Genomic DNA, 19,033 nt, shown 5'->3' with positions numbered 1-19,033 from the left:
GCCAAAATTGAGAATCGAAGCTCAACCAAATGAGCCACCCAGGCACCTTGAACGTTATTTTTAACCCTTGAAACTGGGCCATGCCTGGTATCTCGTGTGCATTTAATAAAATATCACTTGAATGAATATGGTTTAAAACTTACCAACTTTCACGATGAGTAAATAAAACATTACTTACTAGGCTGTAACTTATGCTTCCTGCAGGATGGGTTTCTATCTACCTTTTTTAAAAGAAGCAATTCATTAATCTTAAGTACTCACTGCTACCAATGAGAAGCATGAGAACAGCCATGTGCATTTCAGCGCAATTTGATCGATTAACTGCGATTTCCTTTGGAAGCAATTGTGCCATGTTAAATGGTCTACAGTGTCACAAACCATGTTTAATGAAGACTTTGTATGCATTGATGTTGACTTCTTTCTTATTTTATCTGGGCAGCAATTTTATAAGGAACATGAGGAATTTGTACAAGTCTCTACAGACTGGGTTTTCTCTGCCCATGTGTTACAATAAATAGCCCACTTGCAAGAGATAGCACAGTTGTCCTGGACATCAAAAAAATCTGTCACCGAGCTTCACACGACAACCGCAAACACCCTAAAGTCCACAACTTCTCTTTTACACCCGCACGACGGAACCATTGCCATGGGGTTTTACTGGATGCATTGCCTGCCCCTGCATCGTGCCAGGACATGTTTATGATGCCGAAGGGGTCCGTGGCACTCGCATAAATTAATCCAGAAGATGTAATTGGCTAAGTCTGATTCATCTTTCATAGTTCTGCCAGGAGAAAAATGTTCATGGATTAAAAGAAATGTACACACTGCTTTCTCCTGAGGCTCTTAACTTCTCCTTTGAAATAACACAAGCCTCTCATTTCCTCATCGGTTTAGAGGCTTCAGTGGAGATTTTCAAAGTGCTTGCCAAGCGCAAAGCCATCCTTGCACTGGTTGCCAAGTTCAGGTGACAGTGGACTCAACTTTTGCAGGAAGACAAAAAACAAAACAAAAACAAACAAACAAAAAAAACCCACCAAAGCTGCTTAAAATCTCTCCAGTGCTCCAGGAAGCAAATTTAGAAATTAAAAAACAAGAGTAAAACTCTTCCTAAGATTATTCAATTCATATTTGTGGCTTTGTTTGAGAGAAGTAAAAACAAAAGTCTGATTTGGAGACCGTCCAAGATTGGGACAGAAATTAACTTCACTGTGGGGCACCTGAGTGGGTCAGTCAGTTAAGTGACTGACTCTCGATTTCAGCTCAAGTCATGATCTCACAGTTTGTGAGATCGAGCACCACATAGGGCTTTTCACTGACAGCATGGAGCCTGCTTAGGATTCTCTCTCTCCCTTTCTCTCTGCCCCTCCACTGCTGGCTTGCACGTGCACTCTCTCTCTCTCTCTCAAAATAAATAAACAAACGTAAAAAAATTAATTTCCCAGTGAAGCTTCAAGTCTCTTGAAGCTTCAAGTTTTCAAGCAAGTATGAGAACCTTTTGTTATCAGACTGAATGATAATATTTCTAGGGACTTTACTTCTTGTATGTTGGATTTTACGGCTATGACTTTGAGCTCTCTACAGATGCAGAATGAAGTTTGCTTAATTCCCTATAGGGGTGGGCACAGTCCAGGCGACTGAGGAGGGCTCAAGTGGCCTGTGAAACTCCATTTCATCTGTTCATATTTTCTTTGATCACTTTTTATGTATAGGCAAAAGAATGTTTTATTTGGGGGGCACCCAGCCAACTCAGTAGAGCATGTGATTCTTGATCTCGGGGTTGTAAGTTAGAGCTCCACATTGGGTGTAGAGGTCACTTAAAAATAAAATCTTTTTTAAAAAACGATTTATTTTTTTCTGAGTTACCACTGAAAGATTTCCCACTAAAGTCTTTCCCATGGAGAATACTTTTTTTAGCGATCTTTCTCTCTTCCCACCTCAAAATATAGACTCAACTCATACAGAAGCATGAAAAACCCAAGAAGTATAGCAAAGTTAATGTCATTTTACAATGATGGTGTAGGCGGGCTTGATGGTAAAAGCAGATGAGTCTGAATTCTTAAAAAAAAATAATTACACTTTAAAATAATGTTCTATCACTTTAAAGAACAGAGACTAACTCCCTTTTTCCATTTCATTTAAATTTTTTCCTCTTATCCCATTTTAAAACAAGATTAAAAAACCCCAAAACTCAAAACCTGTTCCCGTTGGTTAATACTTACGGGTCCTGTTCCTTTAACTGAGTGACCTCCCCATGGAGTCTTCAAACACCCTACCACAGGTTCGATTTTGCTACTAGCAAGTATTTTTATACCTAAACCTTATTTTATTGAAATCCCTAATTTAGTACCATGCAATAATTTGCACATGTCTGTTAATTAACTATTACAGAACTCTGTGCCCACGGTTGCAAATTAGGCACACGTTATCGCTAGCTTACGCGCCTGAGAATTCTCTTCTGGGTATTTTCACTAAGTTGTTCTTCAGGAGGAAGAAAAGATGCTTCGTGGCTTGCTCAGAAAATTGAGGGTGAATTTAAAGACCAAATCTTCTACCACTTTCTTATGTTTCGTGTTATAAAGAAAAAATGAACATCATAGCGCCGGGGCGGGGGGGGGGGAGAAATCAGATTTAATCCTTACAGAATATTTTTATGCGCAGAGAGATCCTTAACATCACTTGATTTAGATTCTAAAAAATAAACTGATAAAAATACAGTTCAAATTATTTTTATTCCTGTTCAGTCTGTATTCATTTTAAAAATAATAACTACCACATGGTGAGCCCTCACTTGGTCTCAGATGCTCTCCTGGGAGCTGGCCATGTATTATTCTATTTAATCCTCACTACTCTAAGGCAGGTACTTAGGTCAGGCCCCAATCACAGAATGGAGTCATGGAGACTTAAACAGCTCAAAAGACACTAGAGACACAAAAGCTGCTTCCACGCTGCAGCTGCCAGCCCACCAGGACCAAGAAACCAACCTGAGAAATCACTATCAGCATAAAAAAAACTTAGAAGAAAATATCATAGAACAGAACACAAAAGGATGGAACAGAGTAATAGTGCAGAAAATAGCCCAAGGGCATCAGTTACGGAGAGTATTATTTTGTGAGAGTTTTGTTTTAAATCCACATGCACGTATGTGAGGTATGAACTAATTCTTGCTGCTCAAGTGCATTTCTGACTCTGGGTTGTGACTTTGGAAAATAGGAAATTTAACTGTGCAGAAATCAAAAGCGATCACAATCTGATTCTGAAGGGCTGACATTATAGCTTATTTTTTTTTTTTTTTTTATTTATTTTTGGGACAGAGAGAGACAGAGCATGAACGGGGGCGGGGCAGAGAGAGAGAGGGAGACACAGAATCGGAAACAGGCTCCAGGCTCCGAGCCATCAGCCCAGAGCCCGACGCGGGGCTCGAACTCACGGACCGCGAGATCGTGACCTGGCTGAAGTCGGACGCTTAACCGACTGCGCCACCCAGGCGCCCATAGCTTAATTTTTTAAAGTTATGTACATTATCTGTCATAAAATGTCATGATACATGTTGGTCCACAGCTAAATATTCTGTTTTTAAAACTTCACGTTAAAAGGAGGAGAGCATTGTAAGATTAATCTCCCTTCTGTCAGAATGATAGAACTCACAACAACAAAAAAATGTAAACACAAAATCTCATTTATTTTTGTCTGAAGCACAAAGGAGTTCACTCAGCACATGAACAGTAAGCAAATCACACAAATATTGAGTAAAAATGTCCCCATGAATACACACATATATATTCTTAAAAGCAGCAATCAGGAGCTTAACAACCATGGAAGGTGGTTTTCGATAGAGAATGCTTTCTGACAGGCTCTTGAGTAGGAAGTGGACAGGTAAGTCAATGCCATGTAATATCAGTGACTCGAGTCACTTGAACCCCGTGGACTCTGAAAGCCATCTTGGAATTTATACTGACGTCCATCACTGGCCTGTTCAACTTTTGCATTTCAGTAAATTCGGATCAGATTTACAAACTAACCCCTCAGCTCTCAATCTCTCGCCTTTGGGGCTGTGGGAGGGAAAGGACGGGTGTGAAAACATGCATGGGGACCAATGCTAGGGCTTGCCAACAGTGTCCCTTCCTTCATCTTTGCACTTGTTTCCACACTTTTCCTTTAGAGACACTGAAAAGGGTTGGGGTCCAAAATCATACCTAAAGGGGCTAGGTAGACCTGAAGTTGCAAATATCTCTTCTAAAATTCAATACAATCCATGTAATCTGAAAATTATTTCAAGACGTTGCCATGACACAATTCTTCGTCTAACTTTTAAAAATTCCGAACACTCCTTTCAGACATGTGAATGTGTCCAGAAGCATCATCAACTTTAAAAAAATGGACAAAAATGAAAAGATGTCCCGGAGGCTACTTACTACACAAGCCTCCACTTCTGGAGATCTTTTAGGTATCGCACAAGGTAGAACTGATCCAACGTGCCTTCCAGCTTGCCTTGAAAGCCTTCCATATGTCTAGTTCTGAGGTGAAAAGATTAAAAATAGGAAGAGTCTGGAAGGGAGTGAAGATTCAAAATACATTGCTGGATCTCACATCCATTATGTTTCCTCTCTGACATCTCAGCTTTAGTTGCCAACAGGGATTTCAAGGGCACAGTTCAAAATCAGCTGAGCGTAACAGGAGTGTTTCCAACTACTTTCCTCCCTTCACCATGCAGAATTCGCACAGAAGTGAAAAAGAGATTCAGTGGGGTTCAATTTTCACAATAATAACTCAGAAAGATCTCCTCCTGCCATGAAGGGAGCTAGTTCAAGATACTCTCTTGGATTCTAGAGCCCTTGACAATTAAATCGGAGAAGGAGCTTATGAAGGGAGTAGGGTCTCAGTCTCAGGTTATGATTATGAGGACAACGTCTCGGGCCCTAGTCCCATGTTTCATTCCCTTTTGGAAATTCAGTGCACCTTAGCTGCTCGGCCTGCTTTTGTGTTCTGTTGTAAAAAGTACCTTTGAAATGTGTGCTAGTCACCACTATTGAATCAGTTTTTACCTGCTAATGTGTATGTCACTAAAAGTACCACAAAACCCGAGGCAAACAGTGCCGGGTGAGGTGAGGGGGCTGATAAGAAGTCTCAATTAATTCTTTCTTTCCTGTCAGAGAGCAAAATATTCAAACATAAAGTGACAAACCGTGTTGGATGAAATACCGCCTGTCCACAATTCAGAAAGTTAAGCCGCACGAGGCAAAGCCAAGGTTTCAAAGTGTAGAGCATTTGGCCACATGTATGGCCGATGCCTGTAGCGCTGCGAAAAGCATATGCGACGTTCGGAACACGGCACTTGGAGAAACCAAACACGTAAGTTGTAAGCGATGCAGGGAGATCAAACTACATGTAAACATATCAACACATTCTATTTTTACTAGAAAAGAGAGTAGGGTCTTAACATCCTACTGGGCTACATTTAATGTTCGACAAATCGGTGGTATAGATCCATTCTACTTGTCGCTGATGCTGCGCTTACTTATATACACCGTGTATGAATCCTTAGTCTAAATGAAAACTGATGGTCAACGTCAAAATGTACATCTTTAAGGAAGGTACAAGTGTAGGATCTTGCAAACGCTGGGGATAGCCGCTGCCTATTAGTGGATTTTGCGTGTCTCCTCCAAATTCTTAAGCCCGCTCCTGTGGGTTAGACACCAGGTAATCATGTTCCTTTGGCAGGGACCAGGAGGCAGAGCAGGAAACACTCAGTCAACACTACAGAGAAATGGGGAGAAAACTGGCGGGGCCTTGTTGACACAGCTTGGGAATTAGGAATTCTGGAAATACAGAGATTGACACCGGAAACTGAATTTACTGAGTTACTTTATATCCCACAACACAAACTCTGTCGTTGTTGTTGTTGTTTTAAAATAAGATCAAATTGTGAGTCGACGGTACTCAAGAAAAGTTCTTAAAAAGAATAAAAATAAGATCAGTAGGTGTTGTGTATACAAAATCAATTATAAAAGTGTTTCCACCGGGAAAACAAAAACAAAAAACAAAAAGTAGGCAAATCAAATTACTGCTGATTTAGCATAACTATGTGAGAACAAAGTATAGTACAAGAGGAATTTGGTCTTAGTTCGGTAAATATGGAGTTAGTTATATGATATTACATGAAGTTCTCTCTCTAAAGTAAATAATAAAGAGTCACACTTAAGCTCGAGGCATGAGTGTTATGATATATTAAGAAAATCTATTCCTTTTCCACATTGGTTTATAGTATTTGGAATTAAACGGGAAAATGTAGTATTTAAGTGACATTCACATCAATACTTCTTAAGGGTTTATCATAAAGTCAATTTGTTTTTAATTATAGGGTATGGGAAAGCACACTGTAAGAGTTGGGAGGCATAACAATACTTTTTGCTTTGTTTCATGTTCCTAGATGTCTAGTACAGATTAAGTTCTATTAATATAACTATCAGGTGGGACATCTACATAGTTTTCATTATCCTAAAATTTCTGATGTCCTGAAAATTATTTGAAGTAAAAAGTCAATAGGATAAAATTGAAACACAGAGTACTTTCGATAAGCAGGATTTAAAGATTTGTAACAATATTTTTAGTTGAATTTGTCCTTCATTTCAAAGTTCTAACAGATTGATATCCGAGTATGAAATTTTCAGCAACTGTGGCATTACTCTTGGAGAGAATACGTCATTGCAATGGAACCCTTCCTTTTAGTACTGACGGATCCTTGACATCCAGCACTTACCCCAGTTTAGGAAGACCAGTCTACACAACAGTGTGGAGTATGGAATGTGTTTCTCTTCTAATAACACGGAAGCAATAATAGCATCACATAGTTATACTTTAAGGTGATTCTGAAGTACACAAAAATATCACTATTTATGCCATGTAGTTATATGAATAATATTCCTAAGAGACTTTAAATCTTTAATACCCAACCTCTGTCGAACACTTTGAAGCACAGAACTGTATTAAGAAAGCATGTGGCATCCAGTTTCTGACATTTCATGCCCAAAGAAGGCAAAGCACAACAATAACATCTCTGAAATGCAAATTCCATTAAGTGCAAATTTCCAGAACACAAGGTCAATCTAGAAACACATTTTAAAATTCAACAAGTTCTCTTCTGAAATTAATATGCTCAGCATTTAATTTTCAAACATAATCTGAATTGATTTTCCAATGTTTGCTCATAGTCTAACTTTTTCTCCCTCATAAAAATATATCCACTGTTTCATTCTCCATTTCTGATTTTCACATTTATTAGCTCAAAGTATCTAACCTTATAGGAGTATCTTTTCTCTCCACATTTCCAAATATGGAGTGATTTCACTTAAATCTCATAATAAGAACACCATCAGGAAGAACATTCCCTTATGTTTGAGCTTAAAGTAAATCCGAACAGCTCAAAAGGGAGAAATTTTGAATCCTCCCAAACAGAGTTGAGAATTAACGCAACTTCCTTCAAATGATTTGTCAAGTGAATACTGTAACTAGACACAGAAAGAGATAGTCATCCCAAGAACAAGATACTATTTTTTGACTTTCTAACTCCGCCCGGGCACAAGGGAGACGCAGAACCACGTGATCCCAGAGCTGGTAGAGGCCAAGGGTCTTACACTGAGCTTGAAAAGGGTACCACCTGCTTTCCGCCCACGTAAACCTCTTCAATATTTCGGTCATCTCCTGAAAGAAAAATGAAAGAATCATTCATCAAGGGCTTTTATGTCTGGAGTATTCTAATTGCCACCGGGCGGGTTTTAGAAACAAATACCACTTCTATGAGAGAAAACGCACAAAGGTGCTTTTTTTCTCTCAGATTGTTTCTTATCTGGACAAGGGGACATGGCCAAGGGAAGATGTTGCCTCGAATTTGAGGATTAGGGTTGGAATTCTGCATCTAAGGCAGAAATCACAGAAAGTTGGGTCCACTCCCTTTCAGCTGGAGTGGTTTGCATTTCCAGCACCAACTGTAAAGGAAATACTATCTTTACACCTCAGAATCATACTCTGGGTGGTGAGGTGGAAGGCCTGCAGGAAGTGAGCTCAAGAAATAGCACCTGTGTCTCTCCCATCTCAGGTTTATGCAGGACTCAGAGCTCAGTGGACCAAGTGGAGGCAGGGTAGAGCCTTCGGTACTCTTTATTTCTCTCTCTCAGTGAACGGAATGGAATGTGAGTACATTAAAACAAAACAAAACAAAACACAAAAAACCACACGCAGTGAGACTCCACCACAAACATCACAAATACGACATGGTAGGGTAGCCTTGGGTGGGGGGCGGCGACAGAGCGAATGTAGAAGGAAGAGACAGGATGGCCCCTCCCCTGGGCCTGCCTGCCATTCCTCAGCTTTGGGTTTATCTCGCAGAGAGCCATTTGCATTTCAAATAGTGCCTTTAAATAGTGTGCCCTAAATGGGCTTGATGCTGAGAAATGTTAAAATAAAATAATAAACCAAATAAAATGGTCACGCATAGGGTTTAGCCTGTGGTGCCACAAATATAGGGAGCCATACCCAAGAAAGAGACAAGCAAAGATTTTATTTCCCACAGAGACATATATCCACCTACCTACATAGAGGAACTTCTGGATAACAGCCTAAAATACAAAATAGAATAATAAGAAAAAAAATTCTGTGCATTTAGGAAAGTAAATTCATAGCCAATAGGGGTTGGCAAAGCACAGACATAGAAATGTATTTCTCAATGGCAAAATCTACTCTATTAGTGAAAAAGAAATGGTCTTTTGCTTAAAAAATAATCCTGGCTATTAACAAATGTTTATCCATTATGTAAAGTTCTTGGCATGTGATATTGAAATCTTCAGAGAAAAGTGTTACATAAATTAAAGAAATTAATTTAATAAAATAATTCAAATATTTTAAGAGGTGTATAAGAAAAGTGGGTGAATGGGACTCAGCCCTATTCCCACAAATTTACTTTAATGAAGGAATAAAAGAATAAGTAATATAAAAATAACAAATGGTACCACCTTCAAGCAATCTGGCATCTTTCTTCTAAAAACCTTGACAAGTTATATATAATGTCCTGTTTACTCTCACCAGTGTATTGATTTATAAGTAGTAGTGATGAGGAGAACAAATGCAAAATAAATGTAGACAAAGTTAAATTTCCCTAGAACTTTCAGCCCATTGACAAATACTTGAGACAGGCAGAGTAGGACATTCTTCAAGGAACTCAAAACTGCTTTGATGTTAACACTTTGCTAGAGGTAAAATGCAACCTTTCTTGACAATAGCCACGACTTCCAGGATCCTTTGAGTCTTCTTTAACATATGAAAATACCTCCTAGAAACTTCCTTTGTCTTTACCACCCTTGCCCCCCACCACCACTTAAAAGTATATAATCAATTGTTCCTCACAATTCCAGAGCAGCAATTCCTGCCCAAGGGTCCTGTCTCCTCCATGCTTAAATAAAAACATCTTTTTGCACCAAAAACATCTCAAGAATTCTTTCCTGATCATTCGCTCCCAGCCCTCATCACATCAGTAATAGTTAATTACTTTCTAGAAAAACTCAGTTTTATAAAGAGTTGTTAGGAAGAACCAGTTTAGACATAGAAAAAATATTTTAAAATAAGAGGAACAAGGTAATAAAACTCATTTTCGTATAAAGTTAAGAAAATCAAGGTAGCATTGTGGTCAAGAGGCCAGACTCTGGAAGTCAGAAAGTCCTGGGCTGGAATCCAAACTGTATCTACTAACTACTAATTACTAGCCAGGAGTCCTTAGGTAAATCACTTAACTTCCATTAGGCCTCACTGCCCATGTGAGCAATGAGAGATATTAATAGCATTTGCGTGTCATTAAGAGTCATTCTAATGGTTAATCAAAAAGGATGCATGGAAGTACTTAATCCCATACTACCTAGCACATAGCAAGTGATCAATAAGGAATAGGTATATTGTGGCTTCTTGTAGTCAAATACATCCAAATATACAAATATCTTCAAGATACAGATTTCTGTCAGTACCATTATTCACATTGCATTGGCAAATGATAAACAGTTGAAAAGGATCTAGTGTCCCTTTTAAGATCCTCCTGCATTCCATGAAAAGTTTCAGTTTCTATCTTTTTTTCTATAGGGAAGATATTGTGACTACTTCATGAAATCTATGCCTTCTGATGAAATTTATTTTACTTACTTCCGACGGATCACCAAAAAAATCCCCAGAAAACAAGTCAATGGGAGAGTCAGACGCTTTGGGGTTGATCAGGAGGGCATCAAATTCCTTGCCCACTTCAAAGTTTCCAATCTCTTTTTCCAGCCCCAGGGCTACAGGTTGGAATAAATTAATAAACAGTCAGTCTTTGGAGCCATCAGGTGGTGAAAATGTCCCAGTTTGCAAGGACAGAATCTGCCAACATATCACTAGAAAAAGTTAGTATCTTAGTGTGAAGCAGAAAAGCTCTCTCATTCCAAGCGGTCCTAAAACTTTGACATACAGAAAGCAGAATAAGGACAGAGAAAGCAAAATCTAAGAATCAAGACAGTACCCCTCATCACCACAATCTATGATTCGGATGGCGTCGGTCTATCTCAGCTCTGTCAGTGCATTTCACAGTCCAGCTGGTCTATGATTTCCATTCATCCCTCAAACAAACATGACAATTGACATAATATCTTTCTTCTTCTTCCCTCTCCTTCTCCCCTCACATTCCAGCTCTTTTCCTTGCCCTTTTTGTTCCATGAAACAGCTGACTGGATCTATTTTCATGGCAGTGAAATGAACCTCGAGTCAATAAAAAAATAAGTATCCTTTCACATATTTGCGAATGCAGGCATATCCATCATAAGTTCCTCGGTTTACATCCTGTGACTGGAGAAAATTCGCTTCTGAAAGTAAATAGATCCCCATAACTCAAGAGTCCCAACACTTTTGAAAGCAGACTGATTTCTCTGTACCCTCAAGGGCTTTCTGGTTGCCAGGGAAGAATGGTTTTCTAAAATAGGCATGGGTCAATAACATCTATTGACTTGATCCATCTCAAAGCTAGAATTCATGTTCCATGAATATTGGATGTCAAGGAAGAACATCTGTCACTTATGATTTAGTTTCAGAAGATGGGAGTGGTTGGCTTTCCTAGTCAATAAAGGTATTAAGTCTAAAGCTCCTTAAAGGCTGTAATTTAAGTGTGCACTGAGGTGCCAAATGGAAGCATGCATAAAAGGAAGGCCAACTGGAGGGCAGCATTATTTAGTTGAATTTTTACATGTGTTGGTTGTATTCTGTCCCAGGCAGGATAGAGTCCAATGTGAAAATACTGGATTACGTATCTCTGTCAGACAATATCTGGTACATTGTATTTCTACATATGGATATCCAGTAGTCTTTTGGCAATTGTCTAAGCACTGATTTAGAAATCCTACTTGTTCTTAAAAGATTATTTAAAGGGCAATTCCTTTATTCTCAGAAAAGAAAAAGAGTGTGTAGCTAAAGAATTCTTTTAGGAAGACAGGGGTGTAAAAAGAATTAGAAAAGGTTAAAGGCAGTTAGGTGACTTCTACTAATTATGTGGGGAAGGACCAAATGTAATAGAAAATCAGCAGAAATTCTCTCCTCCTTTACCGATTACAATCTACTTCTTTTTGCCTTTGACAAAGAAGGATAACAAATATGAGTTTTTAATGACCGTATTCAACATAAAATGGTTGTGTGTTTAATAGGCCAGAGAACTGGCTTCATTTGTCAGTGTAATGGTATATATAAACTAACTGAGCTAATCATTAGAAGCTGGAAAGTCAGGCATGAACTAACCAAAAAAGACACAATTGCTTTCGTAAATTTGTAAGTTGGTCTAAATTCAGATTATTGCAGAGAGGCCCAGCAGGGCTGGTAAGCAATTCAGATACGTTTCAGGAAATGCAGTTTTGCAGCCTTAGAGCAAATGTCTCTGTGAGGGTGATTTATGCACATCCTGATCTTGAGAGTGAATGTAAAGGCTGTGGCAAGCTGGGAAGATGCCACAGTTTAAACAGGGAACTGTTCATCTCATTTCCCTCATAGTGTCATAGAGGCACAAGCTAAGGAGAAGAAATTTCATCACAGGAAGATCAGTGGCCCAGAAAATAGATTTAAAAGCTATACAGCCAAGACAGAAAAGGATTTGGTAAGCACCCCATACCAGCTTGATCACATACAGGATCCTGATGAAGCACCTCACAGAGAGTCTAGAATAAAAAAAGCACCATTTAAGTACAATCCATTCGCACCCCGAAAATAAGATGGTAGGCCAGCTACTCAAACTCAGATGCACAAACGGACTGGGGGTGGGGGTAGGGAGTGTCACACTTGTTTTTAAAAATGGGCGATTTAAAACTTGGAACTTTAGAAAACGAAATCATTAGGAAAATGCCAAGAGCATGACCTCTACTTGTTTTTTGTTTTTTTCAATGTTCTTTATGGCGTTCATCATAGCCCCAAACATTCAAAGAAGAGCCAGGAAGTTCTCTTCCCAGGATACTCTCAGCTACTATCATCCTGCATTTCTAAGATTTATAGAGGAAGGTATCACAGTGCAAGGGTAAGAACCTGCGCTCTGGCATCAGACGATGTGGATTCAAACCATGGCGCTCTGTACCTTGATGGTTGTGTGTGCCTCATTCAGGTATCTCACTGGTAAGGTGGAATTCGTAGCAGTGGTTATAAGGATTGAGGAACAACATACATAAAGCATGCTGCATACTGCCTGTCATCTGGTGAGACTTCAGTAGCTCTTGGCTATTATTTTTACTATTATTGTTATCATCACTCAGGCCAACAGAGAGCATGTTACTTGATTCTGGGAAAAAAAACTGATTATTTTAAAGAACTCACATGTGACCATTGCAAATATCCAGCAAAGCAAAATTAATATAATTGTGTGTCGAGCATGTCTTCTGTCAAAGACAGGGGGCTTGCTGAAGAAATGACATCTCCACCACATATCTGAACCTTAAGTCGCTAAATTTGGGATATGTCCTGTGAGATACAACAGTCATGGGTATGGGATGCCTGCTGATGCGACCCTCCTGTGCCTTCACGTTGCTTGCAAGGACACAGATCGGCATGGTTGTATACTGTTCAAGAAAGAAAGAAAATGGTCATTACCTTGACTGCCTCCAAGAGTAGCTAGTCTGAAGGCCTCTTTGAGGCTGAGGCTTTTCTCATTTATCTTATTAATTAAAAGTATATTGGAAACCATCACTGCTCTTCTGATTGCATCAAGCATGGAAGATGAATAACCACCGGCCACATCTACGGTAGACAAAATAAAGCCAAAGCAGTCACTTCATGAGATAAATGGAATATGAGCTATATGGAGTACGAGGTATGTGAGGTTGCGTTTTTGGTTTTAGTGACTGATATTCAGTCTGTAATATACTTCAAAGAAAAGATCTTCTCTAAACACAGAATAGGTATACAGTAACATTTAAAATAATTGAAAACCTGCAATTAGCATCAAGTGGATACCTGTATTCCTTTCTTAGGGTTGCCACAACAAATTACCATAAATGTGGTGGCTTAAAGTAGCAGACGTGTATTCTCTCAGAGTTTTGGAGGGCAGAAGTCTTCAATGGAACTGTCGGCGGGGCCACGATCCCTACAAAGGTTCTAGGGAAGAATCTCTCTTTGCTGCTTCAGTTTCTGGTGTCTCCTGCCGTTCCATGGCTTGTGGCAATATAGCTACAATATGTGCCTCTGCCTTCAAATGGCCAACTTCCCTCTGTCTTTACATGGTGCTCATTTTCTCTTATAAGAACATTCATCATTGGATTTGGGGCCCACCTTAACTCAGAATGACTTCATCTTGGGATCCTTACCTTAATTACATCTGCAAAGACCTTTTTCCAAACAAGGTCACATTTACATGTTCCAGTAGACATCTTTTTTGGGGGGAGGGGGGCAGAAACACACAATTCAACCCAGTACAATGCCCAAATGGTTAATAAAGTGAAGTGAAGAAACTCTTATCTCTGAATATTCCCTGAAGCCTCACAGAAATATGCCTGCATAGTTATGAAGGTAATTTGGGTAACATGAGATTTAAAACAAAGTCACGCTCTTATGCCCTAAAATCTCATCCTAAGTCTATTCTAATCCAGATGAGAACTTTGGGCATTAAAAAGCTACCTCTTTATGATAATTTTTCAGGGATAGCTTTTAAAATGAACTTAGACATTCTGGAAAATTAGTGTAATAAATGAACAGTGCTGATGTAAACAGCTTTACATGTTGGTTGGCATCATCATCAGATGAGGAATGTGATTTTTAGTGATTTAAATAAAGTCTCTAACCATAATTAAGTTGAAATACTATGTTTGACAAGAACAAATGTAGAAGTTATTAAATGCATTTGCGTAAATAAATGCCAAGTAAATAAATAAGCATGTTTTATTAAAGGAAAAGTACATCTATAACTAATAAAATACCTTTTATATTTTAAGGGTTCCTTCTGCATTTCCAGGTAGACAAACTTAATTCTCAGTGTCTACATATACTTCAAAAGTGGAAAGTAATAGCCTATTAAGTAATAATCTCTAGTCTGCAGTTCACTTCTATGTGCAACTGTCTTCTATGTCCTTAGATAACATGTATAGAATTTTTTTTACGAATTTTTTTTCTTTTAGCAGATGAATACTACCAGAAGATCATCCACTTCTTTGGCAAGTTTTATTACATCTACCTAAGTTATTAGTTCATTTTAATGAAGAAGATATGATATATATGTGTGTATATATGTGTGTGTGTGTGTGTGTGTGTGTATATATATAAATGTATATGTATATATACACACACACATATATATATTACACAGGCATATTACACAGGAATATTATTCAGCCATAAAAAATAATGAAATCTTGCCACATGCAACAACATGGATGGAGCTAAACAGTATTATGCTAAGCGAAATAAGTCAGTCAGAGAAAGACAAATACCATACGATTTCACGCATATGTAGAATTTAAGAAACAAAACAAGCAAAGTGAAAAAAATAAGAAAAAGAGAGACAAACCAAGAAACAGACTCTTAATTATACAGAACAAACAGATGGCTGTTAGAGGGGAGAGGGGTGAAGGCATGGGTTAAATAGGTGATGGGGATTAAGGAGTATACTTGTCATGATGAGCACGGGGTGATGTATGGGAGTGTTGAATTATTCTATTGCACACCTGAAACGAATATAACACTGTTAACTAACTGGAATTAAAATAAAAACTTAAATTTAAGAAAAGTTATTTGTCCATTTTAGTAACAATCCATTAAATCTTCATTTTACCATAGCTTCAAACTAGAAAAATTTCAGATAAGATTCAGAAATAACATACTTTTAACTTTGAAAAACATTGTCTGCTTACTTTTTATTGCTAGAACCAAGCAAACGTTAAGTGTAAATGCAGAATAAAAATGCTATCACCATAAGGTACGGAAACATGTAAAGACTGAATATATATTTCAAAATGCAGCTGACCTTTGAACAACACGTGATATGTAGATTTTTTAAATAGAGTACAGTATCGTAAATACATTTTCTCTTCCTTATGATTTTCTTAGTAACATTTTCTATTCTCTAGCTTACTTTAGTATAAGAATACAGTATATAATGTATATAACATACAAAATATGTGCCAACTGACTGTTTATGTTTTGGGTAAGGCTTCCAGTCAACAGTAGGCTATTAACAGTTAGGTTTTGGGAGAGTCAAACTATGCACGGATTTTCGACTATGCATGGGGTCAGCATCCCCAACCCCCACATTGTTTAAGGGTCAACTGTATGTGGACAAAGACTGAAAGGAACAAAAACAAAAGCCACGCCATTAGGATGGTATTAACATGGAAGATTTGACTAATGCAGTTAAAAAAAAACAGGTTTTATGAAAGATGACAGAAAGTAGTATTTTCTTCAATATCTAATAAAAACTAACAATATGGAAAGAATAAGGGCAGATTAGAAAACAATGCTATGCAATTCACTGAGAAAATTTTGAGAGCTGTCTTATTATGTTGCTGAGGATCCTATATTCTTCAGTTGTTATGTTAGTAAAGTACCGATAGGAACCATACTGTGCCGAAGAAAGAATGAATGGACCCTGGTGTTTAGTCTGGACTATTTGTGTAAAAGTCAAGCTTTTCTTCTGGGAATTTCTGTCCAGAGTAACTAAATTCCTGATCCCTAAGATACCCAGTGAGCTCAATGGTTTCCCCCTGCCCCCCAACACCTCCCCGCAACACATTTAATGAAAGTAAAATCCCTATTTTATCATATCACAAGAGGCAGCGTGACGGGGTGGAGAGAGAAAGAATGAGCTTTACATTTTACTGACCTGGTTTTAAACTGTGGATCTGGGGCTTTATTGTTTTATAGACCTTTGGTCGGTACCTTATGAACCTCAGTTTTCTCAGAAAATTAAAATAACATGACCTATCTTAACAGTTGCTGAGAAAATCCAATTAAATAGCATAAGTGCAAAGAAATAAGGACTAAAGGATGGAAACTACATGGGGGAACTGGAGGGGGCAAAAAGAATGCATTTTTGCAGAAAATGGATTCCCAAACCCCCAAGTCCCTCTACCATCACGATAAGGAACAACGCTATCATTTGCCAGTCAACGCGAAGGACATTATTTACAAGAAGACACTGAAGAAACCATACAGGAGTAAAAACTTGAGCCAAAGGGCAATGGGAAGGTAAAAGCACATGATTAGATTTGTGTGTGTGCATTTTGTTTTATTCATTCATTTATTGACCGTCATTTACTGAGCACCTTCTATGTGCTTGATCTATTTAAGCACTCATAAGTAAAAGTTATGGGCTCCACATGAGCCAACTACCTGGTGAAGGAGAAGGAAAAGAGACACATGAACAAACAAATATTAAGTATAGATAACATTCAGCTAGTAATAAAGAAAATGGACAGGGAAAACCCATTTAGCCAAGACGGTCAAGAAAAGACCTCTTTAAGGCAATGATATTTAAACTAGGACAGGAGTGAGAACTCAGCCATATAAAGAGTGACATAAAGGGCATTCCAGGCAGAGGAACAGAATGCACAAGTTCTTTTGGTAGAAGGGAGTGTGACTTCGTAGAGTGTAGGGAACGGGGAGAAGTGAGAGACAAGGCTGGGAGGTGGATGGGTGTCAAACCATGCAGACAGAGCTTTGTGTGCCTTGGCATGAGGTTTCCCTATTCAAAACCCCACTGAAGGGTGTAAGCAGGAGGAGGTAAAATGGTCTGATTTTCACTGTAATTCTTTTGAAAAGAGAAGACTGAATTAGAAGGGCCCGGGATGAATGGGAGACCAATTAGGAAGCTAGTGCAGGAGTTTAGGCAAGAAACCATGGCAACCTCAGGTGGCCATGGCTGATTTGGGGAAAGGGGGTGGACTCGGCAGATATTAGAGTCGTGGGCTGGATGAGTACGATGTAGACTACAGAATACACCTCACTCAGGGTGTGTTTGTTTGGCTGCAGTGAGAGGAAGAAGAGAAAACTCAGACGCAGGAAAGTGTGTACGTGGGGACATTTGGTGTGAGGAAGAGGAGGGATGGATTTCCGATTGTTTCTATTTTCTCAATGACATGAGAGGAGGGTAAAGAAGTCAGGAGGGTAAGAGTTGGAGTAGAAAGTTTAGGGCAAACAAATAAGAAAAGGCCGTCTTGGAATACGGGGATGCATGCGTATTTAGAGCAACGTGATTGTCTGTTTGGGTAGTGCTGAGGGCCATTTGGAATTTGAAAGCAAAATTTAAAATGAAACCCCACCGGAGAATTTTTTTCCCAGCAACTTCCAGATGCTCAGCTGCAGACGCTGAGAAGGGGAATCGTTGGGAGAACCAAGGAGGTTCACGTTTTGCTAAGTGAGTACAAAGAAAATGAAAAGGACACGAGAGTTTCCAAGGAAATGATTATAGCAATGTATTCTGGCATCTAAGCTGGGTAAATTAGGAGTGGAAAATGGATTTGAGAAAGCACGGAATCAGTGGCTTGGCATTTACAAGTTGATCAAAGAACTATTGCTTTGGGAGTAATGGAACAAGTAAGATAGAAAGTCAGGAGATTGTCATTAGGAGGTGGAACCCTGGGGGGCACCCAGGTGGCTCAGTCGGTTAAGCCTCCGACTTCAGCTCAGGTCATGATCTCGGGGTTCACTAGTTCAAGCATCACGTTGGGCTCTGTGCTGACAGCTCAGAGCCTGGAGCCTGCTTCACATTCTGAGCGTCTCTCTCTCTCTCTCTCTCTCTCTCTCTCTCTGCCACCCCCCACACTCTCTCTCTCTCAAAAATAAACAATTTAAAAAAAAGAAAGTAAGTAGGACCCTGGTTCCATGTATGTTGTTTGTTTTAATGAAGTCGTAGGTCTTGTTGACGTAAACCTTGTTCCATATTTTTTTCCCTTCAGATTACTGGTTTTTTGGTTTTTTTTTACTATGTCCCTTTATTCTGAGATGAGAAATTTTATATACTTAGAATTTTGTTCCCGTTTGCAAAATACATCATTCTGTTAACCTTACACAGAAACCACAATTTCTTGGTTTCTGTTAACAAAATCAGAAAATAGAAGAAATTTTAGTATTTGGAAAGTTTTTTCTTGCAGAGAATGTACCGCTTTCAAAGTTTGTGATGAAAGATTAAAGATGTTCAAATGACATAAGGGATATATAATACCAAACCTCAAGGACCTGGCACTCTGTATCAAAAGTAAAATATTCAGGTCCCAGGAACCTCTTCCCAACCAGACGGAGACTCTTCTTGATTTACTGATTTGCCATTTTAATTTTTTTAATGTTTATATTTGTTGCCATTGTTTACTGACTTTATTTTTTAGAGCAGTTTAAGGTTCACAGCCTGATAACTTTTTTATAAGATATTACTTTTCACACTGTGCACATTCTATTAAGATACATTTTTGATTTTTGCTTTCGTTTTTTAAACTCTTTTACAATTTTTTAAATCTTATTTCTGTTTTAACTGACTTAGCCTTCACTGATATCCTATTATAATATCACTTCCTTG

The 19,033-nt window shown here is 38.6% G+C and overlaps 1 protein-coding gene across 2 annotated transcripts in view; it reads right to left on the bottom strand.

The window, feature by feature from the left end:
* Positions 1–7,535: 7,535 nt before the first annotated feature.
* The window catches only part of GDA (guanine deaminase), a 76,422-nt gene continuing 64,924 nt past the window's right edge, over positions 7,536–19,033 (bottom strand). The window contains exons 11-14 of one of the 2 annotated variants that reach the window (XM_049647024.1): positions 13,126–13,272; positions 10,180–10,310; positions 8,585–8,612; positions 7,536–7,698 (exon numbers count right to left, since the gene is read on the bottom strand). In XM_049647024.1, the coding sequence (XP_049502981.1) occupies positions 7,628–7,698; positions 8,585–8,612; positions 10,180–10,310; positions 13,126–13,272 (377 nt within the window). In that variant the 3' untranslated portion in view covers positions 7,536–7,627. Of the gene's footprint in view, positions 7,699–8,584; positions 8,613–10,179; positions 10,311–12,160; positions 12,207–13,125; positions 13,273–19,033 lie in introns of those variants that run through there. The other variant, XM_049647084.1, reaches the window with a different exon arrangement.

The sequence above is a fragment of the Panthera uncia genome, chromosome D4 (genome assembly GCF_023721935.1).
Source record: "Panthera uncia isolate 11264 chromosome D4, Puncia_PCG_1.0, whole genome shotgun sequence".
In the NCBI taxonomy this organism is placed as follows: domain Eukaryota; kingdom Metazoa; phylum Chordata; class Mammalia; order Carnivora; family Felidae; genus Panthera; species Panthera uncia.
The sequence above is the reverse complement of the archived record's forward strand: the minus strand, read 5'-3'. Positions and strand labels throughout refer to the sequence as shown.